Here is an 11,190-nt window from a genome sequence, read left to right on the forward strand (position 1 = left end):
TTAAAGTTAGTTTTTTTGCGTTTAAGATATTAAGTGATTTCTTGCCGATGATCCATGGCTGCCTTTGTGAATGTCGGCACACGTCGAATAATCGATTATTCGTTCATACCACCCACGGATAGAGAGAGAGAGAGAGAGAGAGATAGGAACTTTATTAATCCCTCGGAAAGGTTCCCTCAGGAAATTGCACTTCCAGCAGCAGCAAACACCATGTTAATAGAATAAAATAAGAGTAAAAAACAGCAACTACAAATGTGCAAAAGTACAAAATGCTCAATGCTAAATCGAAAATGCTAAAAATAGATATGCAGGGAAACAATGTACAAGAAGAATAATATGCATAGTTTACAAGCCAATATTTACATGTGGGAGTGCAACAAAAACAGTGCAAGAAAACAGCATCAACCAGCCAGGTTGTGTTTGATATAGTGTTATGTTAGTGGGTGGTGGGTCAGGCCTGGTGCTCCTCCTTTGCCGCCGCCTACCTCCCAGTGAGGTGGTGTACAGTTTAATGGCAACGGGGGACAAAGGAGTTCTCAGTCTGTGGGTGTTGATCACTTGGGGAGGAGCGCCCTGTTGCCGGACCAGCTCCTCTGGCCGCTGATGACCGTCTGCAGAGGATGGCCGACATTGTCCAGAATAGCCAGCAGTTTGTTGGACGTTCTGCTCTCTGCCTCCTCTCTCACCAGAGAGCAGTTTGTTGGACGTTCTCCTCTCTGCCTCCTCTCTCACCAGAGAGCAGTTTGTTGGACGTTCTCCTCTCTCACCAGAGAGCAGTTTGTTGGACGTTCTCCTCTCTCACCAGAGAGCAGTTTGTTGGATGTTCTCCTCTCTCACCAGAGAGCAGTTTGTTGGACGTTCTCCTCTCTCACCAGAGAGCAGTTTGTTGGACGTTCTCCTCTCTCACCAGAGAGCAGTTTGTTGGACGTTCTCCTCTCTCACCAGAGAGCAGTTTGTTGGACGTTCTCCTCTCTGTCACCAGAGAGTCCAGCTTCACACCGACCACAGAGCCGGCCCACCTGATCAGCTTGTCCCGCCTTGATGAGTCTTTTTTAGATATGCTGCCCCCCCCCCAGCACACCACAGCGTAAAAAAGAAGCCTTGCGACCACAGACCAGTAGAACATCTACAGTTTCCTGCAGATGTTGAATGATCGCAGCCTCCTCAGAAAGTACAGTTTGCTTTGGGCGTTCCGCTACAGGTGGCTTGTACTGCTGCTGCAGCTTGTTGTCCAGCCACAGCCCGAGGTTCTTGTAGGAGACAGCGTTCTCAACTACAGCCCCCTCAATCTGAACTGGTCTAGGACGTGGTCTGAACTTCCCATAGCCTATGTCCACCTATTTTGTTGAGCTGTAGGTGGTTTGTGTGGCACCAGATGACAAAGTCCCTCACAAGGCTCCTGTACTCCTCCTCAATATCACCCCTTATGCGTCCCACGAGGGCCGTGTCATCAGCAAACTTCTGAATGTGACACAGCTCAGAGTCCTAACAGAAGTCAGAGGTGTAAATTGTGAAGAGTAGAGGGGCCAGTACAGTCCCTTGTGGTGCTCCTGTGCTAGTGACCACAGTGTCAGGCGTGATGTCCTTCAGCCTGACATGCTGTGGTCTGTGAGGGAGGTGAGGGAGCTGGAAATCCAAGACACCAGGCAGGGGTCCACTCACATTTTGGCCAGTTTGTCCTGAAGCAGAAGGGGTTGAATGGTGTTACTTACTTACTTACTTACTGCCCTTTATGCCTACTGGCATGTAGGGCATCAACAAAGAATCTCCACTCCTGTCTGTTTTGGGCGAGCTTTTGGATAGAACTCCAGGTCAGCTACGTGGCTCTCAGTTCTTTCTCCACTGTTCGACGCCAGGTCTGAATGTGTTAAAGGCCACTCCCCTCAAACTGTAATGGGTCCTGGGCATGTTGCACCTGGGGCCTGAGCCTTACAGGCCATCTACGTACAGTGTGCCTGTGTGATCACAGCATTACACTTCCTCTGCTGTCAGGGTGGTTTAACAGCGTAAATACTTGAGCCAGGTGGTCATGAATATTCATCAGTTGATCTGGACCGGAACCTGTGAACGGTTCTCTAGTGATGGCCATCTGTATGCACCTGTCACTCAAAACGCGCTGATTTTTAAAAAATGAATCTGCTAACAAATATCCTGACGTTGATAAATGGGGTGAAGGAAAACATCAACATTCCAGATGGAGAACTTTGGTGACATTTTCCTTCATTTCCTCTCTTCCCGTGACTCCTCCCTGAAGCAACAAAGCAGCTTTATTTCTGCTTGTTTTCCGCCCTGGCGCTGGGCCTGGTGACATCTGTCTGTGTCTGTGCTTTCTATCCCTCTCTCTCTCTCTTATATCCCTCTCTCTCTCGGTCTCTCTCTCTGTTTATAACATTCCAGCACATCAGCAGCAGGAGACATAAAGACCGGGCAGCAGGCAAGCCGGCCAAGCCCAAGTTCAGCCCCTACCCCCCCACCCTACGACGGACACCCCAGGCTGTGAGTACCCCTACCCCCCACCCCACGACAGCACCGACCCCAGGCTGTGAGTACCCCTACCCCCCCCCAACGACAGCACCGACCCCAGGCTGTGAGTACCCCTACCCCCCCCCCCCCCCCCCCCCAACGACAGCACCGACCCCAGGCTGTGAGTACCCCTACCCCCCCCCCCCCCCCCCCACGACAGCACGGACCCCAGGCTGTGAGTGTGTCTTTGTGTGTCTTTGTGGTTCTTGGTGGTTCTTGGTGTGTCTTGGTGAGTCTTGTTCGGTCTTGGTGGGTCTTGGTGGGTCTTGGTGTGTCTTGGTGGGTCTTGGTGGGTCTTGGTGGGTCTTGGTGTGTCTTGGTGGGTCTTGGTGTGTCTTGGTGGGTCTTGGTGTGTCTTGGTGGGTCTTGGTGTGTCTTGGTGGGTCTTGGTGGGTCTTGGTGGGTCTTGTTCGGTCTTGGTGGGTCTTGGTGTGTCTTGGTGGGTCTTGGTGGGTCTTGGTGGGTCTTGGTGGGTATGGTGGGTCTTGGTGGGTCTTGGTGTGTCTTGTTCGGTCTTGGTGTGTCTTGGTGGGTCTTGGTGTGTCTTGGTGGGTCTTGGTGGGTATGGTGGGTCTTGGTGTGTCTTGGTGGGTCTTGGTGGGTCTTGGTGGGTCTTGGTGGGTCTTGGTGTGTCTTGGTGGGTCTTGGTGGGTATGGTGGGTCTTGGTGGGTCTTGGTGTGTCTTGTTCGGTCTTGGTGTGTCTTGGTGGGTCTTGGTGTGTCTTGGTGGGTCTTGGTGGGTATGGTGGGTCTTGGTGGGTCTTGGTGTGTCTTGTTCAGTCTTGGTGTGTCTTGGTGTGTCTTGGTGGGTCTTGGTGGGTATGGTGGGTCTTGTTCGGTCTTGGTGTGTCTTGTTCGGTCTTGGTGTGTCTTGGTGGGTCTTGGTGTGTCTTGTTCGGTCTTGGTGGGTCTTGGTGGGTCTTGGTGTGTCTTGGTGGGTCTTAGTGGGTATGGTGTGTCTTGGTGGGTCTTGGTGGGTCTTGTTCGGTCTTGGTGGGTCTTAGTGGGTCTTGGTGGGTCTTGGTGTGTCTTGGTGGGTATGGTGGGTCTTGGTGGGTCTTAGTGGGTCTTGGTGGGTCTTGGTGGGTCTTGGTGTGTCTTGGTGGGTATGGTGGGTCTTGGTGTGTCTTGGTGGGTCTTGGTGTGTCTTGGTGGGTATGGTGGGTCTTGGTGGGTCTTGGTGGGTCTTGGTGGGTCTTGGTGGGTCCCTGTAAACAGTGAGAGAGAGTCAAGAAATATAGGGGCGTCCTTTGAACTTTATATTTACTGTCCTGTATTAAGGGGAAGGGATGTGAGATAGACATTGTGGGAAAGGAGCCGGGGTGATACCGGCCAACACCTGCCCTAGAAGTGGGAAAGCTTAAACACAATTTTAACTGAACCTCCATGACCTCTACAATGCCAATCCATCCACATCCCATTCCAGCATGGATGAGGTTAATCACTCTGTCTCTGAATGCTCTCTTCAACTTTATTGCCGTGGTTTGCTCACTTTGCCACGTAGGAGCTAAGTGCACTGTAATGCTTAGCACAATTTCCCCTCAACCTTTGAGCGTTTCTCCCCCCTACTCCTTGGGGAGACATTGCACAGCCCTTCATTCTGAAAAGAAGAAAGACGTTCCCTCAACGTTGAGGGATAGGGTGGCCTGTGGTCCTGGACACGTGGCGTGACGTGTGTCCTGTCCTCTCTGCAGGGCCGTCTGGCACTGCGGACCGAGCCCGACCTGGCCAAACCCCTGAGCGGCTCCGCCTGTCTCCTCCACCCGCACCTCAGCGCTGCCTCTGTGGCGGCCATGGTCCCCTTCCAGCTCGGGCCCGCCTCCGCCTCCAGCCCCGCCCTCTTTCAGAACCAGCAGCTCCAACAGGCCCTGCTGCAGCCGCCGGCCGCGCCCCTCTGCTCCTCCACGCACACGCCGCTTCTGTTCTCTTCCTCATTTTGATTATTTGTTTTTGCTTATTCTTTATGTTTATGTTTTCTTTTGGGGGGGGTTGGAGCTTATGCCATATTTGCGTGGGACAATGACCACCCACACACACACACACACACACACATGCTCACAGAAATCCAGAGGCCGTCTGATGTGAGAGATATTCTTGGACTAATCTCAAAATGCAGCCCTGACTCCATATCTTTGGACTTATTGTAAGGGAGAAACCATCCATCAGGATTGCGTTGTGATCAGCTGCAGATAGAGTATGTGCAGAAAGACAAACTTGTTGGGAAGTGAATCCAAGCAGCCATGTGGGACGACCGAGCCAGCATACCAACATGAAGACCATCTCTCATGGATTCTCTTGTCAAAGCATCCGTTTGATCATATGGAGCCATCCGCTGAACAAGAAACACATGTGGCTGCTACTTGGGTGTTTGTGTGTGTGTGCGTGTGTGCGTGTGTGTGTGTGTGTGTGTGTGTGTGTGTGTGTGTGTGTGTGTGTGTGTGTGTGTGTGTGTGTGTGTGTGTGTGTGTGTGTGTGTGTGTGTGTGAGTGTGTGTGAGTGTGTGTGTGTGTGTGTGTTTGTGTGGTGGGTCTGTTTTTAGTCTTTTTTAGGAGTACTGCAGTTTACTGTTTGCTGTGCTGACCATACACACAGCAGAAGAAGATGAAAGAGTTTTGCATTTAAAAAAAGATGCCCTCTTTTTGTGTTCATCAGAAGACCTGCTGTATTCATCACTTATTTAGTTTCAAAGGATTTACATTTTCTATAACATAACTAAGTTGTATCTCTGTTTCCTGGTCAACCCAGTCTTTAAGGGTCAGTACAGTATTTATTCCACAAATTAAAACCGTATGTATGAAGTCTTCTTTGGTGGCTGCAGAAGCTGTAGGTTATTTTCCAGATGTGTGTGACTATAAACCCAAGCATGAAGGATTTCAGCTTTTTATTATTTTCTAATAATAACGGTGTGAGGTGTGAATGGCAGAACCTTAATGACAATCCTTACAGGTGTGTGTGTGTGTGTGTGTGTGTGTGTGTGTGTGTGTGTGTGTGTGTGTGTGTGTGTGTGTGTGTGTGTGTGTGTGTGTGTGTGTGTGTGTGTGTGTGTGTGTGTGTGTGAGAGAGAGTACCTCCAAACAGGGATCCATCAATGTTTTTGATAGATTGTAAATTGTCCATGTATTTGAATATAAGATAAATATAGAAACAGTAAATATGCACCAGATAGGGTCCTGCGGAGGCATATTTAAAGAAAGAAAAAGAAAAGTGATGAATAAAATGAATCAAGTACACATCTCTCCCCTGCTGTGGAGGCATCGTCACGCTCAAAATGAAAAGTCCCTTTGCTCTCTCGCTCTGGTAGTCACAGTGTGTGTGTGCCCTTGTAGTCACGGTCAGGGATCCTGGGATAAGACACCATCTACATCCAAGTAGACCTCACCTCTTTCCAGAAGTCATTCCTCTGCCTCTTCATACCCTCTAGTTCTCTGGGCTTCATGTGTGCAACCAAACCCAACCACACGCATCCTGCCACGGCTCCTCACACTGGTACCAAAATACGATGAACGATCTCCAGATGAAGACTTTCCACGATTATCTATCTGGTAGCTCTACTCCTAATCCTCAGCCCCCTTCGTCTCCAGGGAAGGCAGAGCAGGAATGTTGAGCCTTGTTTCATTGTTGCCTGGAGGATATTAACATTCCCTTCTATTAATTAACCAGCTCCATTGTTCTTTTGTACTCAAGTATTTTGTTATGGTGGGTGTGATGTGGTAGGTATCAGAGACTGTTATCCAACCATGGTCGAAGAAGAGTTTTTTTATTGGCAAGACGCATTTAAAGGGCATTTTAGACGTCTTTGTGTCTGTCTGTCTTCCAGTTTTCTTGCGTTGAAGAAGTCAGAGCAGGAGCGCTACAGCCCTGTAGGGATGAATGTCTGGCTTAATAGCAGGCAAGAGTATTTGATTATTTATTTACTCAACCTGGGGAGACAACAAAGTGAGAATTATTCTTGTTTATGAGGCATTGAAAAACTGCTATTTTAAGAACCGCAAAGCCATTTCAATCGGTTGCTTGAGCAGTTTACTTGCAATCACCAGCAGTTGCCATGGATAAGTAAAATAAGGTATCTTGATTTGAAGGAGTGCAACATTTCATTCATTAATTGGTTGCAAATATTTCTTCCTAGCCATTACGTTGGCTAGGAAAGAGGAACATGTTGATATACATGTTTATATTCTCAATAGTTATTCTGATGATCTATCAGTAAAATAAAGCACTTGATGGTCTGGCAGACAGTGTTCGTTTAAAGTATATTTAAGCATATTTTGGCAGGTCGAAAGGGTAGTCTGTCAGAATATGTGTCCCACTATAACATTGGCTAGGAAAGAATAATCAGGTATATCCTTCCTTCAGTGTGCATTAAAGAGAAGGGATACTTGTTTTTCCTATTTATTTGTGTAGGGTAATGAAAGGCACTATAATTGCGATAGGCCTACCATGATCAATGTTATAGCTATTATTCATTCTGAATAATTTACAACGACATCTGCAGATGTTGCAACTGAAATGTGGATTAGTTTATAGGAATAAAATACGATCAGCTGGTTTCAATAGACAGCTGTCAGTTCGGCTGCAGTGCAATGAATGAATACAGATTGGAAACACGTAGGAAGAGTAAAAACATTCATTTTGACAGATGTGCTATAGATGACTTATTTACGACCTTGTTGATAACAAACATGATATATATATATAGAAAAACGTAAAAAAAAACAACGTAAAAAACATGTACTTTTAATTCAGCCTGAAGCGTAGTGTGTCCTTCCGCCTGCACTGGATGCATGCGCGCTCCCGTGGCTGGGATACAACTTTCACCAGGGGTAACTACATTGGCACGACACCATTCATCAGTGATTATCGGTAATATAAGGGGCTTATTCCCGATAATGACCTGGCGTTCCATGCATTATCCCTTATTATTACACGGCTACTTGCCAAAATGAAAAGATAACTTCACACAGTGTGTCTTATTAAAATGTATTTGTTACCAATAACCATATACATCTTATAAGTAGACGCAGCATTGGCTGCTGTGACGCGAGAAATTCGGCCGCCATCTTGGAGTGGTGATGAGCACGCATGTTTCCACAATCCACACGCTATTTCTATGCAGTTTCACACGTATGAATAATCTTTGACATCATAATATTTAACATGCAAGTGTAGTGGTGCCTGGTTGCTGCGGGGGAAAATCAGCTTTGCGCCGGGTGCAAACTAGCAACGACACATGCGTCGGTGTAGAAAGGTCGCAAGATAGGGCCCTTCTTCTGTTTGGCGCACATGGCTAATTTGCATACGTGCACAGGACTGTCGGAATGGGAACATGTCGGACTGGCAGCATTACGGAGGCGCGATTACGGGCTGGCGGAGTTACATTTAAAAATCGCGTTCAAGTAGGCTAAAAATAAATAAGAAAAGCGGAATCAATTTGTGGCGCTCGTTGTTCAATCTGTGGCGCAGCCACAGAGTTCACCAATGTTTTTGTTTGGGTTAGTAACCTGCTGTTTATTGGTCAGAATCGTTCTTTCTGGTCCCTGTGTGATTGATCCGGTTTGAAGCGGTGACGGTTGGTTCTGGTCCATTTCAGGCGGTCCTTTTCATTTCCCCATCGAGGAGGTACTACGAAGGGACAGGAGCCAGGTGACCGTAGCCTAGGGTCAGAGAGGTCAAGGTCATCAACACATGTTCACTAGCCCTCCCCTCTGACCCTAGGGTCAAAGGTCAAGGTCATCAACACATGTTCACTAGCCCTCCCCTCTGACCCTAGGCTCAGAGAGGTCAAGGTCATCAACACATGTTCACTAGCCCTCCCAAGAAGTTCACACCGCTCCGTTTAAAAGAGAACAAGCTCAATTTATAATTATTATTTGAATAATTACTATTATTAGTATTTTGATATGAAAATATTTCATATTTTTTTGGGGGGGGAAATGTATTGTAATCAACGGATTCCTTTGATTAAATAAATACAATCAATTTTTTATTTGTTTGTCCATGCATTGTGTAACAGGCAATAAATCTTCTTTATGAATTGGGTGTGACTGTACGGATATTTGATGTATGACTATAATGTCATCGCCTTGTTTTTGTTTGTATAAAATATGTACAGATATAGATTTAATACATGTAAATGTTTGACTAATATATTGGAACACTGTTCAAATATACAATATAAGAACATTAAAGTAACAATATAATGTATTCTTTTATTAATGTCATTGTCACGGTCTCTCCTACCAGGTCCTAGCTGCCGCTAGTTTCGCTCCTTGTCCGTCTTGTCTGTTCCTGTTTGTTGTGTCAGTGTTTCATGTGCGGGGGCGTGGCCTGCGCAGTTCCCCGAACCAGCCTCGTTGATCACCCGCACCTGACAGTCATCTCCAATCAGGATCACCTGTATATCTACCCCAGCCTTCCAACCACTCGTCTCCAGATCGTCAGTTGTACTACCATGTTGAGTAGCTTCTTGATTCTTCACCCAGTTTTCATAGTTTCCTCGTGTTCTAGTCTGCGCATTCCTGATACTGTCTTTCTACCAGCCATCACCATCACGACCACCCTTCAAGCCTGCTCTACTGCCGGAGTTACCATCACCACCGGATCGTCGGGTGTGGCTGTCGGTTCGGCTGCCAGCCGACTCATTCCACCCCGGTTCGGACCACCCGGTCCGTGGAGCCAGGATTACCATCAACGGATGCAACCACCAGCACCAACCATCCGTGGATTAATAAACTGTTCAACTGATACCTCTCTCGTCTGTTGTTACTCGTGCCGTGCGCTTGGGTCCTTCCTGTCTTGATCCGTAACAGTCATTTGAAACATTTAGTGTCATTTGGATTTCTGTACGTTTTGATAACTTCCATCACTTTGACAATAAATATCTGAGCTGATTGATTTTATTATTTTTTATGCCGTTATAGCATTTATATTTTGTGAATAAACAAACACAACTATAAGGACTTTCATAGTTGCATAATTTGCCCAAATGTTGTAATTTGCATATTTAAGTTAAGTAAGTTGTGTTCTATTTTTTTATGTTCTATAATAGTAATTGTATCAATACAGTTATAGTTAATTAGTTATGTTACACATTAGGCATTTTTATTTTATTTTTTTATTTTCATCAAAAGGAAATACACCATACGGTGTAATTTCATACTTCACTCAGCATACAATTCCTGGTAGTAACAGTATTCCTCTACTCCATATGGTTTTAAACCACACTCACACATCCACATAATACCATTTATTCCCACTCATCCACATATCGTTCACCTTTTAAACACACACACACACACACACACACACACACACACACACACACACACACACACACACACACATATCTATGGCGGCGCACACCTGCATGTAGTTCCGCTGATTATTCGCTGATTATTTCGCGGGTCTCGGTGCGGATCGCGCTGCGTCTCCATTGAGCCTCACTGTGCTGCTGCTGCTCGCGCTCCGTCAGCTGTTGGCTCCACCACATCAAACAGGTTAGATTGAAAAAGACGCTGAGCCGTCTCCATTACACGGTTAATATTGACGTTATTTTAGTAGTTTAACCGAAACATGGTTAGAAACGTCCGGTTGAAGTTATAAAAGTAACTAATGATCCGTCTGGTCCTTTTGTTTTCCAGGTTGACCGTCGGGTTAATTAACGAACACTTTTTGAAGTAAAACGGCCCGCTACATCCGGACCTGCTGTGAGTAGGACACTTATTTATAATTTATCTTAATTGTTTTTTACTCTAGGCCTACTTGATAAGTTGAATAATAGTAGTTCTGGATGTATGTCGTCGTAAGCTGTTTTTAATTGAGTTAATTGATATTTTTCGCCGGGTGACGCGGCTGCTGGTATTTATCAATGACTCCATGACGGAGTTGGCGGCGGAAGACGTAGGGGGGCGGGGCCATGACGTCACACAATGACTCCGCACTCTGTTACCGTCGTAGTTAGATGGGAAAAATAACTTATTTTAATAACTTATTTGGATTTATTGGATTAATCACTAATTAAAACACACACACACACACACACACACACACACACACACACACACACACACACACAAGCCGTAAAACTAATCTCGTTGCTCTCCTTCACAGCTCAAGAAGAAGAAACAGATTCTGTGAGTATCACGATCGAACCACGAAGAAGAAGAAACTGCGAACTGTAAGTCACAACATTTTCTTTTTATGCTCTGGGCTGACAGCGTTTAGTTTGAACCGGTTCTCAGGCCCTGCCCCACGTAGGCCCTGCCCCGCCCCACGTAGGCCCCGCCCCACGTAGGCCCCGCCCCACGTAGGCCCTGCCCCACGCAGGCCCTGCCCCACGTAGGCCCGGCCCTGCCCTGCCCCCTCTCTGGCCCTGCCCCCTCTCTGGCCCTTCGCTCTCCTTCTTGCTCTCTCGCTCTTGCTCTATCGCTCTCGCTCTTGCTCTCTCGCTCTCTCGCTCTCGCTCTCTCTTCCTTCCCCCCCCCCGTTCTCATGCCTCTCATTCGTCCCTTTCCTACTACATTCCTCATCATTGCATCACATCCCATGTGTGTTGTCCTACTGATAAGGGTGTGTGACTGACTGACCAGAGATGCATGCGAGGGTTCTGCGCTGTTTGAGGCCTTCAGTTGTGTAGACGTTCCCCTTCAGGGGAACCCAAGTGTTTAAGAG

The 11,190-nt window shown here is 46.9% G+C and overlaps 1 protein-coding gene and 1 long non-coding RNA gene across 2 annotated transcripts in view; both read left to right on the plus strand.

Annotated features, from left to right (window-relative positions):
- The window catches only part of LOC311365277 (zinc finger protein 385D-like), a gene marked incomplete at both ends in the record, with an annotated part of 13,577 nt that extends 7,450 nt beyond the window's left edge, over positions 1–6,127 (plus strand). Inside the window, 5 exons of the mRNA XM_084484798.1 lie at positions 1,376–1,494; positions 2,398–2,496; positions 4,218–4,444; positions 5,945–6,009; positions 6,105–6,127. Coding sequence (XP_084340924.1) covers positions 1,376–1,494; positions 2,398–2,496; positions 4,218–4,444; positions 5,945–6,009; positions 6,105–6,127 — 533 coding nt within the window. The remainder of the gene's footprint in view (positions 1–1,375; positions 1,495–2,397; positions 2,497–4,217; positions 4,445–5,944; positions 6,010–6,104) is intronic.
- Positions 6,128–9,865: 3,738 nt separating this feature from the next.
- Positions 9,866–10,708, plus strand: LOC311364951. The gene is made up of 3 exons (XR_014639323.1): positions 9,866–10,016; positions 10,161–10,226; positions 10,630–10,708. It is a non-coding gene; the product is annotated as an uncharacterized lncRNA (long non-coding RNA).
- The last annotated feature ends 482 nt before the right edge of the window (positions 10,709–11,190 follow it).

This window comes from Micromesistius poutassou, assembly GCF_964030765.1.
Source record: "Micromesistius poutassou genome assembly, chromosome: 20".
NCBI classification, from domain to species: domain Eukaryota; kingdom Metazoa; phylum Chordata; class Actinopteri; order Gadiformes; family Gadidae; genus Micromesistius; species Micromesistius poutassou.